The sequence below is a fragment of the Oryza brachyantha genome, chromosome 5, assembly GCF_000231095.2.
Source record: "Oryza brachyantha chromosome 5, ObraRS2, whole genome shotgun sequence".
Classification (NCBI taxonomy): Eukaryota; Viridiplantae; Streptophyta; class Magnoliopsida; order Poales; family Poaceae; genus Oryza; species Oryza brachyantha.
Genome location: NC_023167.2, coordinates 5,065,024 through 5,085,036, shown reverse-complemented (window position 1 = coordinate 5,085,036; position 20,013 = coordinate 5,065,024). Strand labels below are relative to the sequence as shown.

General features: G+C 38.9%; 1 protein-coding gene across 1 annotated transcript; it reads left to right on the top strand.

The window, feature by feature from the left end:
* The first annotated feature begins 9,469 nt into the window (after positions 1-9,469).
* Positions 9,470-14,779, top strand: LOC102703776 (proline-rich receptor-like protein kinase PERK1). The gene is made up of 8 exons (XM_006654099.3): positions 9,470-10,206; positions 10,847-11,389; positions 12,147-12,233; positions 12,346-12,416; positions 12,785-12,861; positions 13,197-13,344; positions 13,783-13,944; positions 14,163-14,779. Exons 1-8 carry the CDS (start codon positions 9,600-9,602, stop codon positions 14,487-14,489), a joined length of 2,022 nt encoding a protein of 673 aa, XP_006654162.2. The 5' UTR covers positions 9,470-9,599; the 3' UTR covers positions 14,490-14,779.
* The last annotated feature ends 5,234 nt before the right edge of the window (positions 14,780-20,013 follow it).

Sequence of the window (20,013 nt, the reverse complement as noted above, 5' to 3'; positions counted from 1 at the left end):
TGGCCTAGCAAGGACATATAATTGGAGATCGACGATGACAATTAATTGCGCGGTACGATAAAGCAATAATGTGGATGGGAATGTGCTATGGCCCAAGGTGATTGGTTTTTGGTGGCAAGATATATCAGGCTCTGTTTTCAGATGTTCCAGTCGATTTAAATGGACAATGTTAACTTGCTAAACTAATTAACAAGGATGCTAAGGAGGTAAATATTGGGGAAATAATGATATGTGGTCAGATTATTAAGGGCATATATGTTCACATTCATAGGATGGGTGATTGGGCAAGTTTAATTTTACTATCTGCGTCATACGATGTGGGCAAAATAATTGCAGTGAAATTCGCAAAATATTGCCCAAGGATATGATCGGTGCTACAAATGAATTAAGACAACGGTGAAAATATATAGTAGAGATTTGATAGTGTACTACTTTTCTTGCAATAAATTATCTTCCTAGCTATTTGGATATTAACTATGTCTAATTGGCTATGGATGAAAATGCTGAAGGAAATTAACTGTCATCCACTATTTTTAGCCTTTGTGATTTTCAAAGGGAGCTACCTGTGCAACAGTATTGTAATCGTGAAATGAAATTGATCCTCTTAAAAATATAAAAGAAAAATATTTCTTGTAGCCACTGCTTCAGAATATCTTATGTTCATGGAAGCGTAATGGCTAAATGTAGCAAACACGTCGAATAATAAATAATCCCTCTTTTTTCTCCCTTTCTATAGTTTAGCTAAAATATACAATGTTCTGCATTTTTTTAATTTAATGTTGTTGACTTTTGGATCTACGCTTATATAAATATACAAAATTATAAGCTATCCTTAAAATGTCTTTAATAATAAATTGAATCACTACAAAATAATTAATAATTATGTTTTTTATAATACAAATAGTTAAACGTAACTCATAAAATCAATGATGTCTAATCAAAGAAATTGAGGCTTCTCTCCTTGGAACTCATACTTATAGTTGGGGAAATATGGCTTGATTGCATCACATATCATGAATACATGAACAGTTAACCAAACCACGCTGTGACTGTGTAAGGTTATCAGACAGGGACCGAATGGTTGTAGAGAATGTAGATGTATCTCCAATGATTGCAAGCACATGGTCAGTGGGCAGCACTTGGGCTGGACATGCCACCCGGTGCCACCCCACCAAGAGGCAGCAACACATTCTCCAAGCAGGCAAATAATATCCCATATCTACAAATGCAATTAAGACTAATCCACCCTACCTGGTACAGATTTTGGTACATCTATATCCATGTGTATATCATTAATGAGGGCTTTTAGAGTGCTCCACCTTACCTCTATAGCCTATAGGGGTAAGACCCTCTCATCAAATCCTAGCCGCTGTTTATTTGGTGATTTATGTTTTAAAGAAATGCTTTTGTCTCTTTCCACAAATATTACCGTCTAAGGAAGGAAAGCAACAATTAAAACCCTCCTATGTTATGCATGCATGCAATATATGCATGTCATTGTGTCAAACATGCCACACGGTGTCTTTTGTTTTTTAAATTTATTAAACTTTTGGAAGTCAAATTGATTATAATATGGTACTATGATATGTGACCTAGAAAATATAAATTTAAAATGAATGTATTTTAGACTCATTGCCAGCTGTATTTAAAGTATTTATAATTATAGTGGAAATTTTATACGTGAAAACAAAAAATAAATATAACTCGATGTTTAAATTATTTCATAACTTCAAAAATAAATTGAATGGAAAAAACTAAATAATATTTCACTTAGCAGTTATTATAATTTTCATTCTAAATTCTTGGTTTTACTTGTAGATTAATGCATGTTATTAATTCTACTTTTCTTATACACACAAGGAAATATTTGTTTCTTCCTTTACTAGTAAGCTTTTTAATGGTAATAAATAAATGACATCTTACCACCTAAGAGGTAAGATTCATCTTAACCCTTGGATCAATATATAATGAATGGCTTACGTAGTTTTGGGTGTACTGTAAAATTTCACTTTTATCATTATCACACACACACACATATATATATATATATATATATATATATATGTATATATATATACATATATGTATATATATATATATGCGCGCGCGCTGGTTGAAAGCTGTTCTTATGGCTCAATATTAGTAGTGTGCAGACATCTCTATCTATATTCAGCTCCTAATTAAGCTATACTAGTATATGAGTACATGATGCTTTTATTTTACTAGAACTCGCAACACAAGTTCCTGGATTGGCCCCATGAATGCAGCAGATTTTGCTTGAGATCTCTGATATATTAAGGAATAAGTGAAGTGCACCAGCGGTCCTTAAACTTATGTGTATGTATTATCTAGGTTCTTAACCTTTCAAAATACATTTTTGGACCCCCGAACTTGTTCGGGGGTGTCATATAGGTCCAAACGAACTCTGACCCGCTTCATCTGCTGACGTGGCATGCCACGGTGGTACCAACGAGAAGGGAGAGAAAAGAACAAGGAGGAGAGAGATACTGACATGTGGAACCCACATGACCCCAATAAGACGTAGGCGCCACCATGGCATGCCACATCGGCGGATGGAGCGGGTCGGAGCCCAATTGGACCTATATGACACCCCGAACAAATTCGGGGACCCAAAAATGCATTTTAAGAATTCAGAGACCTAGATGACACATGCACGCAAGTTTAAGGACCGCTGGTGCACTTCACTCTTAAAGAATACATTAACGTGTACTATATAATTCTACAGCACAGATATATATATCTTATGCTCTGTGACGTCACAATAAATCATATTTTTTTCTATCAAACTTTAAAAAATAATGCGAATTTAACTAGATAAATTGTATTTTTAATAAACTCTGAAAACTAATAAAATCCATGTGTTGACTGTACAATGCTGCCTGCTTGCTAATGGTTTTTTTTTATATATAAACAGACATCAGCCAACTTTCTGGGAATTAAATAAACTCATATATGTCATGAAACCTAGTATGTGCTTCACCTTCGGTGTTTCTTTACTGAAAGCCACATTCTAAGCTACAGCTGCTTTATCAATATTCACAGTATATTTTTTAAACTGCTAAATGATGGGTTTCACACGAAAATTTATATACACAAGTTTACTAAGAAACAAATAGATCTAACTTTTAACTTTTCAATATTTAATGTTTAATTAGTCATATTTTTTGCTTTGCGTGAGGCTAATGAACTAATTAAAAAAGGCGAAAACGAACGGGCCAGCTGGCTCAGATGGTGGCGTGAGCAGATGAATTGAGCAGTGGCTTTTCGTCGATGTAAGCCAGTCTGCCGGTAGCTGGACGTTGGCTTTCTAACCTCTACGCTTCACAAGCTGCCAAACAACACAACAGTATTGTTTCTCCGATTTGCCCGGCAAGTTGCCCCAGAAAATCGACAAAATCTCAAACTGGAGACGCCACAACATATAATTTCTCTCATGTAACAATTACATTTCAACCTAACTGATTACTTAATTATCAGTGACCAAGAAGACAAAAAGGCCAACATCTCGACGCATCTGCTGCGTTCGCCCAAATCTGCTCCCAACCGTACGTGCTTAATTAACCCTACGAGAATATCAATCATCATCATTTGCGACTGGGAAATTAGGGCATGATTAGTGGCTGGACATGATATTAATCAAGCGGTTTTTTTTCTTCGTCGGAGACGCGTGGGTTAGTACGTACTCGAATGATTTTGTCAAAGGCAGCATCAGCATCAGCATATATATGTGTATATGTGAGTTGCATGATTCGCGTACTGACCATGTGCGCTTGGCCGGTGTTGATTAATTATAATGTGTAAATATCGCTCCATCAGCCTAATTATCATCCTCCTCCTCTTGTCGTCCCCAGCTACCCTCGCCGGCGCCAAGGGCGAATTCGTCGATTAACCAGTACGCGATTAATGCAGGGATTAATTAACGCGTCCCACTAGTGTAATTGACTCTGTCTGGTACCTGATGAGTTAGTAGCTAGCTAGCAACTCCGTCTGTTCTGTGTTATAAGCAGCTCATCTCGTTTTATAATGTTATATATATATATATATATATATATATATATATATAAAGTCTTGTCATATGAAATGGAAGTAGTTGCATCTATATAAACCTAGAGAGAGAAATAGAACGTATATAATATGAAATGGAGATAATTCTTATATGTCTCAAAAATATAAGTATCTGTAAAGTTAGGTATAAATTTAAGAAAATAGATAGAAACGATCGGAGAAACTGTAATTGGATGAGAAGATAACGCAGGTTAAAAGAAATTAAACGTAGGATTGTTCTGATTGGTTGAAGTAACCATGTATACACGTGAACAAACAGCTTTAACCTTAATAACTCATACATGAGCACGATAAACATTATTTTATTTTTGAACGGAGGGATGCAAACATAAACGCGTGGACCGTGTGCAGTGCAGTTTGGTTTCAGAGGAGAAAAAATTAGGAGCCTGCCTAGCTAATTGCAAATATTCCTCCATTTGGCTTGCGATTGCAAAGCCTGAAAAACAAATGCAAACGGCGCCATGTGCCGCGAATAGATGATCCTCCCAGTTGGGGATTTGTGGTCTCGATGAGCTGTTTTGCTGCTGTTTCCCGACATAAAACGTACGCCTTCGAATTCCTAGGTATGGGAATAGGAGTTTAAAATGGACATGTCGGTACTTACCGCTGAGTACCTTGCGATGGTCAGGTCATTAGGAATTTAATTCCTATTGTCTAATCCATTTGTGTTCGAATATGATGTCAAACGCATATAATGTTAAAGCACGAGCATTTTTTTCCTTCTGTTTACGTTAATGAGCTAAAATTTAAATTTTTAACTTTAAATTTAGAGTTGATCTTGAGATTTTTTTAATCAAAGTTTATTTTTCAGCCTGGTGTTAAGAACATGTATATAAAATTTTTTTATAAATTATTTTTCTTATACATTACCGTTTGGTTTTTTTCTATAAAAATATCAAACAATCATCGTGAGGGTATTTTCTTTTTTTGGGTCTCGAAGATATAGAAGGAATAAATTAAAGATGAGCTTTACGAAATTTACCGAGCCGGGAATGTTGATTTGAAGAGTCGCATCATTACCATGGGCAGTGTGGGGGCTGCTAGCAAACCGCAAATCACGCGGGCATAATGGAACGAACGAACGAGGGAAGCGAAGAGGTGGGCCCACACAGCGAGGGGGTGTGCGTGGGCCCCACCACGTTGCGGCGTACGCGACGCCACCGCGGCACGCCAACAACGCGAGCGGCTTTCGCTTCTCTCCCAGGCCCAGCGCCGCAAGCGACGGAGTTTGTCAGGCGCTGACATCCGGGGCCCAGCCCCACTCCGTCGTGACCGGACGCCGGCCCACCGCGTCACGGTCACACGCTCGCCCACGCGCTCCCGAAATTTTTACTGCTGCTGCTGCTACCGCCCGTACTGAATTATGGGAGATTGATGGTTAACACAAAGGACACGGCGTTGTGGCGACTCCCTAGGCACTTTAATCCACAAACGGGTGTGTCATTCAATTTGAACTGGTAACCGATAAAATATAAATATAAAAATTAGTTAAAACTAAATAGATATCGGCCAGACAGCTAATACCACTTCAGGACCCAAGCCGATGCACTAGATAATCGATTTTACAGGAATTTTACGATAATATGTAAAAATATGCCATATTGGCTAAATTGTGAGTAGAATAACCACCAAATAGTTACTTATCTTAAAAGATCGAATGTAACCGAGACAATTAAGATTAATCAGCCAATCGTACTAATCTAGCACTTATCACACATGCAGTCAGCAGCCGATACGACACTAAGCGTATAATTCGAAGTAAAACTAGATTGCTATGCTAACTAGTAGCACAAAACAATAATAACTAAACACATACATACTCACGCTAGACCTAGAAGATCGAACTAAATCGAGACGTTCAGATCTAAACATAACCATGCATGAAATCAACGTAATATTACGATGTACAAATAATTAAATACCAAACCAGCTTAATCCATCAACCTTCTTACTAAACTTAGTAGATCAGACAAGCTTATATGGGTAGATCGGACCAAATTTATATAGATCGGACCAAACCGAGACAGTATGCAGTCATACTCAATATAACTATAGAAAATATGAAGATTTACGAGCTTAATGAACAAGTCGATGGACTACTTAAGATAATGCTGGCTAGAACTCCAGCCATAAGCTCTCATGAGTACTCGATCTAATCTGGTAATACAAACCCAACCAACTAGATTGATCGGACTAAACCGAGACAGAATCAAGTTGAATAGACTCGTGTCAACAGATCGAATAAAGTACCCATGAGGACTTGGTCGAGAACCTATCACTACTTCAAACCAAGAACCGATCAAAGCAATAACAAGTCTTAGATAGACCGTCGACCAACTAGACAGGAGATCAAACTAAACCGAGACAGTCCTGTTCTAGCCAATCAATGGATTGGCATATACGAACTACGTTGTGAAGCTGACAAACCTCGCGTCGAGGGCTCGCTCTTGTCAAAAGTCGGTGATGCGCCAAAAGTATTTTGATTGAATTGACTATTGTTTTACAAAGCTCCGAGATACCCTATTTATATCCCGAAAATTAACTAACCTAAGTGAATATAGATCCGTATTAGCAACTAACATATTACACATGGATTCTAATTAAAGATAAAATCCTAAACAAACTCTAAGCTACGAATAAAGCTAAGTTACACGGATTGTGATTAGTTCTGAATCTACCTCCAACCATCTGGTCCCAATCGGACGCCAATTCTTGTCCGATCCGGATTCTATCAGCTGAACCTGAACTATCTTCCGTTTATTCTTCCGTCCGATTGCCCTGTTCCTGTCCGATTCGGTCTTTAATCACACATTAATGCATAACGGCTATTTGCTAAAATTTGGCGTTAACAGACTTCCTCAATCAGGTTTGATATTCTAACTGATCTATTTGATGATTTTATCCGATATTCTGTTATTATCTATATTGCTACACATGTTTAGAATAGTTGCAGTTACCAATCACGGGTCACACACACTATGGCTTGGTTTTAATCTGTAATTACTTCAAACTTAATTATGGCTCGGTTCAGATCGGTCAATTATGTATGTTGATGATTGCTAGATTAGATCAATTCATGTGCATGTCTGAACTGTTTTATTGGAGTTTTAGCCAATAATCTATCTAAGTGATTTATCGACTGAATGTTTAAACTTATATAATTGCTGGTTTAAACTACGTGTTGTTGATTTTAACCGTACGTTCGGTCCAATCTATCATAATTGTCCTCAACAATGCTAATGTTTACCAATAAATTATATCTAGTTTAAAAATCTAGGCCGACAGATCACACTATCCCATCAATCGTTGGTTAAAAGTGCATAATTCCTAATCTGAGTTTATTTTCACTAACCTTAATCTTCGGTTGTCTTGGATTAGTTTGATATTCTAAGATTATGCTTGGTGATTATCGACTTGATAGGCATTATGCACACTTTAACTAAAATCTAGACCGACAGGTCACACCATCCCATCAATCGTTGGTTAAAAGTGCATAATTCCTGATCTAAGTTTATTTTCACTAACCTTAATCTTCGGTTGTCTTGGATTAGTTCGATATTCTAAGATTGTGCTTGGTGATTATCAACTTGATAGGCATTATGCACACTTTAACTTCTAAGTGACAGAGCAAGCTTTCATTGTTATAATTGTCCAGATAATCGAATCAGCTCATGCTTAATTAATATAATAATTTGTTAAATCGACTTGCATTGGCCCCAATATTGAATTGTAAGATTGTCTTCCATGAGTAGCATAATTTGTACTGAGTTATATTTTATTCCAACCGATGATGATTGTTTACATTATTTTGTTACGTATAATTTTATATATGGCCGATTCCTACATTCGGCTAGGTCCTGAGGCTACTTTGGATTTAAAATCATTTTGTACTAAATCTTATCAGTTGTAAGGTGAAAATGATTGGCACAACTATTTCCAGCTAACTATAAAATTTAGTTCCTGTATGGGAGCGAGATAACACTCTTATCAACAAATTTAATGATAATACTTTTGTTGTCAACAGATGATAATACTTTTAGAGGAGAATCTATATATAACATATATCTTGTGCTTAAACTAAACATTTGAAATTATTAATAGTCAAACATTTACAAGTTTAAGAAATTATACGTAAACTACAAATTATTTAACTGAATGGAGTATAACTTTACCGATCTTATTGGTCTAATTAGTGTCTCATCGATAACTAATGTTTGCAACACAGGAGGATGTTTACGGTTTTACACCCAGGGCATTTGTCTTTTAACGGCAAATCTGTTTCCGAGTACAGACCCAAGAATATTTCTATATGTATTTATTAATATGACATGTTATTTTTATTGAAAAGAGAAAAAAAAGAAACTGATTATAGATGAAGTGGTTATTTGGATCCAACGATTTTTTTTGTCGCTTGTCACATCGGATGTTTGGATGTTAATTAGAAGTACTAAATATAGACTGATAACAAAACTAATTACATAAATAAAGACTATTTTATTAGACAATTTTTTTAAGCCTAATTAAGCCACGATTAGCAAATGTTTACTGTAGCATCACATTTGCTAATAATAAACTAATTAGGCTCAATAGATTCATCTCACAAAATAGTCCAGAGTATGGTGTGGGTTTTATTAATAGTCTATATTTAATACTTTTAATTAGTGTCAAAATATTCGATGTGACAGGGACTTAAAGAAAAGTCTCTGGGGAAACAAACATGCCCTAAGACCCAATATCTTCGTGTAAAATAAGATTGTCGGTAAAAAAGACAAGTGAGCTATGTAATAACAAGATATTTCCTCCGTTTCATAATGTAAAATGTTTAACTTTTTTCTTATAATATTTAGTTATTTGTCTTATTAAAAAATGAAAATATCATTTATTTTACGTGTGACTTACCTTATATTTAATAACTTTAAACATGACTTATCATTTTTTATATTTATACTAAATTTTTAAATATAATAAAATAGTCAAACGTTAAAAAAAATAAAATATATTATATTAGCAAACGAGTAGTTACGAGTGCCCTAGCCTATTCCCCACGCTCGTCCTTGCGCAAAAGTAAACACTTTTTATCCCGTTACCGCAGTCAAAAAGCGCAGCCAAATAACAACAGTCCAACAGCACCCCCAGCGCACTGCACCACACCCGCATTTCCCTGACAACGTGGCCCACATCCTCACCGGGACCACCTGTCATTCACACAGGTATGCAAGCACTCCCCTCCCCCTACGCTGTTGAGACGCGGAGGGGTACACCGGCAACACCACACCTGGTGGGCCCCGCCCCATCCCCGCTGTCACCGGCGCGGTGCCTCGCTTTCGCTTTCCCACCCCACCACCTCCTCCCCCTTAACTAGACTCGTAGTAGTAATCACTCTACTCTACTGCTCCTTCCTCTCTCTCTCTCTCTCTCCCCCCGATCCGGCGATCCCTCTCGCCTGGACGCGCGGCTGCCAAAGCTTAGGCGGTAAGGAAAACCCGCTTCGTCGGGAAGCAGGGAGGGGGGCGATGTCGTCGCCGACCGCCGCGCCGGCGCCGACCTCGCCGCCGGCGGCGAACAACACCACCCCGCCGCCGGCTACGCCGTCGGCGCCGCCCCCCGCGACCCCGGCCGCGCCGCCTCCGGCGGCGCCGTCCGCGCCGTCCCCGCCCGCGCCGGCGTCGAAGCCGCCGCCAGCCACCCCGTCGGCGCCGCCGGCCGTGCCCTCCGCGTCGCCTCCCACGCCGGGGTCTACCCCGGCCCCGGCCGTCCCCTCCGCGTCGCCGCCGTCGGCCCCGACCGGGCCGGCTACCCCGTCGCCGCCATCGGACACGCCCTCCCCGCCGTCGTCCGGGGGTGGTGGTGGTGGGGGGAACTCGCCGCCGTCGTCCGGGGGTGGGGGGAGGTCGCCGTCCACGCCGAACCGCCCGTCGCCCAAGTCGCCCAGCCCGCAGTCGTCGGGGGGCGGGGGCTCCGGGGTGTCCACATCGATGGTGGTGGGCGTCGCCGTCGGTGGCCTCGTGCTGCTGCTGCTCGCCAGCTTCATCTGCCTCTGCTGCCTGCGGAAGAAGCGGAGACGGCCGCCGCCACCGCAGCAGCAGTACGTCTACCCGCCGCCTCCGCCTCCGTACAAGGGTGAGATCGATCTCCCTGCCTGCCCCCGATCCATAGCTGTCGCTCTCTAGATCTAGATCTAGCGTGTGGTTAGCGTGCGATAGCAGCAGCTTTGTCACGTTGCTATCGGCTTCAATTCTTCTCTAGTCCGCAATTCTGGTGGTGCGGCATCGTTCCTTTCTCCGGTGGCAGTTTGGCACTGACTAGGACGCCATGCGCATGTGCTATGTAGTTGACAACTTGGATATGTTCGTAGCGGCTAAAATGGATCAATTTTAGTATGTTGCGACGAAAGTTTCAACTTCAATAGAGCCTGGACCTGCCTTAAGCTTCTTAATAGTCAGGACATAGGATTTCCAAATGGTGTGTTTTTCTTGCACTTCAATAAATTAATCCGTAGTTTGCGTCCAATGGAACTAATAGGGTGGTGATGATCTCATTGAATGATGAGATGATGTCATGCCTGCTGTCTAAATCAAATGTTGTACTGCATTTGGAATAGCCTACCTTTTTTTCATGAAAAAGTAGTATAGTAGTTGGTACATGCTGAGCCATGAAGGCAGTTTGAACTTTGAGCGTTTTCATGTGTTCCCAGTTCACACGTTACTAGTAGTAGTAACATGGACGCACCTTTTTCTAATGATATTTCATTTTACTGCAGAGGATGCATATGGCGGATCATACCAGCAGAGTTGGCAGCAAAATGCCCCACCTCCTCCTCCGCCTGAGCATGTAGTGAAGATGCACCCATCACCTCCGCCAGCGTATGCCAACCGTCCTCCACAGCAACCAGCGACGCCTCCAGCTGCTATGATAAACAGCAGCGGTGGGTCTGGCTCTTACTCAGGCGGGGAGATCCTACCACCACCGTCCCCTGGCGCTGCCCTTGGTTTCTCAAAGAGCACATTTACTTATGAAGAGCTGTTGAGGGCAACAGATGGATTCTCTGATGCTAATCTCCTTGGACAAGGTGGTTTTGGATACGTTCACAGAGGAGTGCTGCCTACTGGAAAAGAGATTGCTGTGAAACAATTGAAAGTTGGAAGTGGCCAGGGAGAGCGTGAGTTCCAAGCAGAGGTTGAGATTATCAGCAGAGTGCATCACAAGCATCTTGTGTCTTTGGTTGGTTATTGCATTTCTGGGGGCAAAAGATTGCTTGTCTACGAGTTTGTCCCCAATAACACATTGGAGTTCCACTTGCATGGTATGCACATGTTTGCTTTATTTATGATTCTGTATATATTTCATTGTTTTGCTTAGTTTCTTTTGTCCATAAGATCTCATACTGGAAACATAGATGATCGATTAGCACATGTTGTGCTATCCAGGTAGGGATGGCCGTGGGTCGACCCGTGGGTATTTTAGGGTCGACTCTAGTTCAACTAAATGAACTAAATTTCATTTTGTAGTGAAACTTAGTTCATTTTGTTGAACTAGAACTGACCCTAAACTACCCGTGGGTCGACCCATGCCCATCCTTATATCCAGGACGATGTGGTTAGGTAAAAATTCATGTGTTCTAGAGGACCATAAGAATTGTTTTGACTGACCTTTGTAGTTTCAATTCCCTTGATACCGAATTAACTTCTGAGGTACCATAGGAGAATTTTGTGTTTATAGGAAGAGCTAACATGAATCAACAACCTTTACGAGTAATAGACTTGCTCACTGAAGGTAAGCTACTTTACTGAAAAAAAAATCACCACTTCAATTATTTCTAGCCCTCACAATTTTTTAGACCACCATCTCCTTAAAAAATATTCAATGCCACCGAATCCTTTGGGCGAAGTGCTTTGCTTCATAGAAATGGCAGTGCTTTATAAGTTGCCATCTCATAGAGATGGGTCATGTATTAATTCTTTCTTTTGGTAATTTGTTGAAGTTCAATCATGCATTGTCCAAATTAATTCCTGTATCAACATTTATTATGCATTATTAATTCCTATATTTACCATCCATAGGAAAAGGACGACCCACAATGGAGTGGCCGACAAGACTAAAGATTGCTCTGGGAGCTGCAAAGGGTTTGGCTTATCTTCATGAAGACTGTAAGCTCATAACTTTATCTGTGCATTCCATATTCTTACCATTTTGTTTCCAAACTAGAAAAAAGTGTAGTGACAAACAGGAATTTATATTAATATTTATTTCAATTGACAGGCCATCCTAAGATCATCCATCGAGATATTAAGGCATCAAACATTCTTCTTGATTTTAAGTTTGAAGCTAAGGTAGGTTATACTCCTGTTTTCCCCTGCATTCACCGCCTTGATATGTAATGTTTGATACTATGGATATAGGTCATTTTTGGAATGAACATCCCATGTGATTATCTGGGTGTGTTCAAAACATGCCGTAGTGACTTGGATTTGCTGTATACTTCGATTGATACATCTCAATCATCAAATTGGAGTTGCTATCAACTTCAATGCTGAATTTACAATTTTTGTATATCGCTGTGCTATAGAGAACTTGCTTGAAAATTTGCAATTGGTATCTTCTTATTTTTTTTCCTGAGCGGATGCAATTATAGTTTTACTTAGTCTTGTTTTTCAATTTTTTTCATATCATTTATTTATGATGTTAACCCTATGTACAGGTTGCTGATTTTGGACTTGCGAAGTTCACTAGTGATAATAACACTCATGTTTCAACGAGAGTAATGGGAACTTTTGGGTATGTATATATATTATCATAATCTCATTGCAGCAATATGCTATTTACATGGGTATTACATTTTTAGGTAGACATCCAGCATAGGTGTTACTTTATGATTGAACAATTTTAAATAATATGGATCCACTTGCTGTCCCAATTTAAACTAGGTCAATATGGCTTGTATTTTTGCCAATAAAGCACTTCAAAAGTTTTTCTTTTTGCCTAGATTTTCTAGCTTGTTCATGTTGCCTTTTGTATTTGTAGACATCTATCTAGCAGTTTAACTATATCAGCATTCGACTTGCTAGAGGGCAATAATTGATTTTTTTTTCTATTCATTTTCCTGGTCTCAGATATCTAGCACCTGAGTATGCATCTTCGGGCAAGCTCACTGAAAAATCAGATGTCTTCTCTTATGGAGTTATGCTTCTTGAACTAATAACCGGTCGTCGGCCTGTTGATACAACTCAAACATTTATGGATGACAGCTTGGTTGACTGGGTAGGTACTTGACAGCTTTATTACATGCTTATTAACTGGTTAAACCCTTTTCTTGGATTAAAACTAGGGATCTGGTTTCTCATGATTTATTCTTTAAATGTATGCCTTCTTTGAATAATGCGCCACCTGAATAATTGTGTGTGAAGTCACTAATGATGAATTCTCCATGTAGCTTTTGATATAGTGTGCTATATATGTATAACTGCATATACATCTATTTTCATGGTTAGTCCAAGTTGGTGTTGCTTTTGACCTTCCTTTGTATCCTTGTTACTGTAATGATTAGTTGTGATTACCACTTGTTGTCAATACCACAGAGTATATCGTCATAGAACATTGATTTTTACAAATTCCTGTCTTGTTAGTCTGCCACTCCCTGTCTCCATGAAACTGTTACAACACAAACATCTTGAGAGCAATGTATATGATGTTCTGCAGGCAAGACCTTTACTGATGCGAGCACTTGAGGATGGTAACTACGATTCCTTAGTGGATCCTCGGCTTGCGAAGGATTTCAATCCTAATGAGATAGCAAGAATGATTGCATGTGCGGCTGCATGTGTACGTCATTCTGCACGTCGTCGCCCACGCATGAGCCAGGTAACTTGCAATACATCTCTTCTCTTGCCAAGAAAAAAGGATCACAAAGTGCAGCTAGGTGCTTAATATAAACTGGAATATTGGCATCAGTAAATAGAATTAATGCAAGTAGCACCTTATTTATTCAGCAGTGAGAAGCACAGTGGTGACATGGTTGCCATTAGCATGGATGCAGTTTGTGGTCTAATAGTCTCATATTTGACATGGTTATATATCAGGTTGTTCGGGCTTTGGAAGGTGACGTATCCTTGGAGGATCTTAATGAAGGAGTTCGGCCTGGTCACAGCCGCTACTTTGGATCATACAGCAGCTCGGACTATGATTCTGGCCAGTACAACGAGGACATGAAGAAGTTCCGGAAGATGGCTTTTACCAACAATAATGACTATACGAGCAGCCAATACAGCGCGCCAACCAGCGAGTACGGCCAGATACCGTCTGCGTCAAGCAGTGAGGGCCAGCAAACCCAGGAAATCGAGACCAGGACGACAACCAAGAAAGGCGGCCACAGTGGCTACAGCTCAGGATACAGCGGAGCCTCGTGAGGGAATTCTGTTTCCCTCTTTTTGACATTTTGATTGTTTCAATCTGTAAAGTCTGTCCGAGTTCGTATGACCAAAGTTGCTGACTTGCGTGCGAGGAACCGTAAGTTTGACCGAAGTATAGCTTTTGGTAGAGCTACAATTGTTGATTCTTTCATAAGTGTTATGTTATTGATGTGCCTCTCCCACCGTTTGGCGTTTGCCTATGTAATTCAAAACGAGCTAATTAACTGTTGACATACTGTCCATACTTATTCAGTGTTGAGTCAGTGCGCCTGACAAGAGTTCATTCATCATCGTTTTTTTTCTTTTCTTTCAACAGATCTCCAGCAAATGTGTATGTTGATTCTAATAATGGTCACCTTGTTGTGGCATGTGATGTGAATGGAGTTGTGTTCTTTCCAGCAACACGGCTGCCAATGCATGTATCGTGAGGATGAGTTGTCTTGCAAGGCAGATCATGTGTGCAAGTTGTGTGTGTTCTTTGGAGGCACGGAACATGTATCATATCGAGGACCGGTGAGACCTGGGACAGCTCACGGGGCTAGCCATGGCTGTGGCTGTCTCTTTCTGGTCTCACGCGTGACCGGCTCCATTCCAGGCTTGGAAGGGCGCCAACGCAACGCGGGTGTGGTGGTGGTGGTCAGCATCACAACATGTCAAGATTTGAGTTTGTTGGTCAAGTCTGGGTTTGCTGCTCCTAGCAGTTGCAAAGCTCACAGTGTGCTGTGTGCCCTTCCTGCATAATGCAAGCTAACCACAACCTTGCTACCTCCCGTCTTCGTCCACAACCTTTACCTTATCGGTCACAGCTAAAACTTAAATTTTTATTATTTGAGTTGATTTTGACCTTATTTTTTTTATCATAGTTTATTCTGTATCACTATTTTTTCACTAATAAGCTATTGTGTCAGCCATACGCAGGGGTGGAACTAGGTCCAGCTCCATAACCCTTTAAGATTATGTAAAATTACCATATAAATTTTAAAAATAATTAATACTACATTAGCTTATTCCTACTCTTTAAACTTTTTGGTTCCGCCCCTCGCCATACACGAAACGGTTGCCTGAAAGAAATTTCATCACTGTGATCTGTCTCCATCATTGTGGAATCTAATGGTTCTGGGCAGTTGCCTGAGAATTTCAGCAAGATGGCATCATGCCCCCATCATCTATGGAAAGTTAAGTTCCAGAAATGGGGGGTTAACCACTGTGCGATTCGAATTCGATCATCGAACATATCTGGAACACGAAATGAACTTGCAGCAGAGCTAATGAATTCGGCATGAACGGAGTAGGCGAGTTTGTGCGTAAACATGAAATGGTCCGGAGGTAGCAGGAGTATAGGAGTTTTATGCAAGGGCTACGGGGGCAGCAACACATGCCAAAGACAGCAAATCTTTAAAACTGTGGTCACTCACCTAGATACCATACTGTACCTGCCTACCTGGTGGTGGCCTGGCCTGTACTCTAGCCCTCCTCCCCTGCAGGTGGCGCCAAACTGCCAAATCCAGCCTGGTCACATCAAGTATTCAACCTAGTGATTGAAAAAGCCAAACTATATATTTACAAAAAAAATAATTTATAAATAAAATTTTTATATATATAATGCTAAGGCTGAAAAATAAATTGCGATGGAAACCCTAAAATTTATTCTAAATTTAAAATTTAAAATTTACATTTTAATTTATAAGTATAAACAGATGAAAAAATGAGGAAGTAAGCGCCCTTGTGCCCCTGGATCCTGGGGGCTCATGGATGATGGATCTTGGTAGCGTCTGAATCTCTGGTTGACAAGTGGAGTATAGCATTGTTGTACCGGATGCGTTAAGTGGCGTACCGGATGAGTTAAGGTAGGTTGAATCGAAGTGAAGTGCCCTCAAGAATTAAGCCAGAAAGTTAGCTTTAAATGGTTGGTTGGGGCTGATGAACCGGCTAATTAGTTGTAGCTAACGTGACAAAAAAAATATCGTACTTACTATAGTTTAATGATTCTGGTCGATAACGACACGTTATTCTGAATCTATCTATGACTATTTTTATAAAAAATATATAACAAAATAAATATATGTTTATTTTTATTATAGTAATATTTATGATTCATATATAGGATTGTGCAAGTGTTTTTAACTTAAATATTTTAACATTTATTAATATTTAAAGTTTTAAAAGTTTGAATATATCCTTATCCAAAATAATAAGAATTATAGAACTGAAGAGAGCGGCATGCCACCATGTAATATGTAGGTGTAGTTAACTTTAAATAATGACAGTCAAAACGGAGAGTATTATTAGAAGAGGGTAAAAAAGAGCTTTCATGTTTTTTTCTCGAGGTCAAAGAAATTACCACAGTAATTCAAAAAGAAACAGAGAAAATTTAAATACTTCGATCATGGACGCCCTACATTGTAACAATGAGGATTGACTAATAGAGTTCTATTCGTTTAAGTAAAGATGGAACCACATGGTGAACACAATTAGGGTGGGAAGATGAGTGAGGCAGAAAAAGCTGAACCGAACTAACCACCGAAAATATTTGGTCAATTTGTTTGTCCACCGAGGTTAACCAAAATGACCGAATAAACCAGAATCTTACCTAAATTTATACAGAGGCCGAAACCCACCGGTCCAAGATCTAGTGAAACCTTAACAGGCCCATGGCCATGCAACCCCAACGCAAGATGCTTAGATGAATGCTTTGTACAGGAGAAAGTATGCCACCTCATTAAGCAGCTCATTTAAGAGCTGTAGGATCTAACGAAAAATATTTGTTTGGGCGCTTGGAATGAGAAGTTGGTGATTTGGTTTACATGCATGATGTTCAGATATAACTAATCAGAGAGAAGAGGTATGAAATCACATAGATTACGTAAATAAGCTTCTCTCAGGAGTCAATGCCTCAAACCGCGGCTACTAGGTATTAGTGCCGGGTTAATTTGACGTGGTAAAAAAACCTTGGTTTTTTTTTTCTCTAAGCTTCCGTGTAAGCACCCCGTTGAGGATGACAAGCTCGTCTTCCTCATCTTCAACCATATTGCTGTCAATTTATATCCGTTATCCACACCTGCATCTTTTCGTTTATACTTATATGCCAAACTTTAAGTTTCCAACATTAAAATATCTGTTATTCACATCTCCATCTTTTCGCTTATGCTCGTAAGCCAAACTTTAAGTTTCCAATCTTAAATTTTAAATTTTGAGTTGATTGTAATGTTTTTCCACCGAACTTTATTTTTTAGCATTAATTTTTAGATCACAAATAATACATATATAAAAGTTATATTCATAAATTATTTGTCATTTACAAATATATCGTTATCAACTCCGATTCCTCGGCATTGTTTCCCATGCCCGCATGCAGCGAAGGCACGGCACAGACGCTTCCTCTAACTCAAGCTGTGGCTTACGAACATGAGGCTCGACCTAACTCAATCCCCCCATTTTATGTCATGGCTCATGACTGAGGCTGAGATTGATTGAGAGGATGATTGTTTGGAGGGTTTTTTTATGGAAAATGCTAAACGATTTATTTACAAACAAAAATAATTTATAAATAAAACTTATATATATATTCTTAGCGATATAAAAGTCAATGTTAAAAAATAAACTTCGGTGAAAAAAAACAGCAAAATTAACTTTAAATTTAATGCTAAAGGTCGAATAATTCAGTCTTGACAATTTTGCAAAGTATTACTTAGTCTTTAGTTGATAAAAGATTAAGATCTAATTGCTCGGTTTGACTGAGCTCACCCCCCTAGCACAATCTCGTTCAACAAGCCTAAAAAATTACGCAGGACATGGCTATTTTTACGATTAGCGAGCACGAATTTAAACGCCATTTTGCCTCGTGCTCAGTACCAAATTATAAGTGGATGTAATTAACAAAATGCATCCGTACCACTACCAACTTCTTCAAGAAAAAAAAAGGTGTACTGTCAAGAAATCACTGCAAGCACGCACTGGGAAGTTAGTAAAAATTAAAAGGAAGTCCATGGATGAAGAATGCATCAAATCATGAGTATGCAGCAGATAAGCTTATAGGTCTCATGGCTGGGCCCTTATGGCCCAAGGAGGCTAGCCGGCCCAAACAAATGTTGGGTATAGGCCGAGTATCTGGTCTTTGTCTGGGCCGTCTCCAGGTTGGCCCGCTGTTCTCCCGGCCCAATTTATCTTTTAAATACATATCTCTAAATTCCATTTTCGAATTTGAAACATCTACTTGTGACACCGTAGACAATACCACACCTTAGGACAAAAGAATATTGAATTGCGGTATATCAATCAGTTAACCCAAAAGTTAAAATGGAGATAAACGAAGTGAACAATTCATTTATGATACTCCAACAACAGTTGGTAAAGGGTGTCCACACTTTTTGGGTCACTAAGTAATGTTTATTTGCGAAGGAAATAATATTTGTCCAAAATAATAGTCCCTCCGGTTTCAAATAATTGATATTAGTTACAACTTCGACCCTTCATCTTTTTCTAAAAAATATTGTGTATATTGAAAAATATGTTATATTAGTGATGTATGACGTATAAATATACAACAACATAACTTTCACTCATCACTTAATCAATTAAATGTTATTAATGGTCAAAGTTAAAATAGTAATGGTTAATGGTGACAAGTAAATGAATACGGAGGGAGTATGGTTTAAATATTTAAATTCTCTTGTTTCGAAATATAATTATTTACATGTTGTTTAACAATGATTAAGGTTAATAGGATGTATTTCTAAGGATTAATTCCTACTAAAATCATTCAGTTTTGTAGGAATGCAGTATAGTAAAATTTTCATCCATACAAACTTTTCATAAAAATCCCATTTAATTGATGTCGATGCATTTCTATCCCTTCACTTTTACAATTTATATGAGTTAAAGTCACTGAGAACTGAATAGAACCTGAACGCTTATATTTTGGAAACAGAGGCGATTTCCAATTAATGGGCCAAAAATACTACGGTAGTATTAGAAACCTATTTCTTCACGGAGCGAAGCATAACGCCAGCATGCATATCCCTTGGCTATTGGCTTGAATGCTACCAGATGCATCATCATCGTCACAATCTTTGACCTGCTAGACGTCAAGACACTTCTTGCCGCTCCTCTACCACTCTGGCTGCTGCGTTCTTTTGACGGAGGAAGAATGATTGATAAAATATTATCTTACTTTTTAATACCTATTAATTAATAGTATAAATAATAAAATTAAATAATAATACATCCGTCCCTAAATATTTGACGCCGTTGACTTTTTTATATACGTTTGACCATTCGTCTTATTCAAAAAATTTATATCATTTCATTTGTTTATATATATATATAAAAGACAAACGATCAAACGTATATAAAAAAGTCAACGACGTCAAACATTTAGAAATGAAGGAAGTATAAGGTTTAAAATAGACTTATATGTACAAACTTTTTATAAGTTTGACACAAAAATGTGCGTGTAAAAGCTAAGAAATAAAGTGAGAAAATCTATCTATCATTCGTACGTCTCTCTCTTAATTCCTCTCCA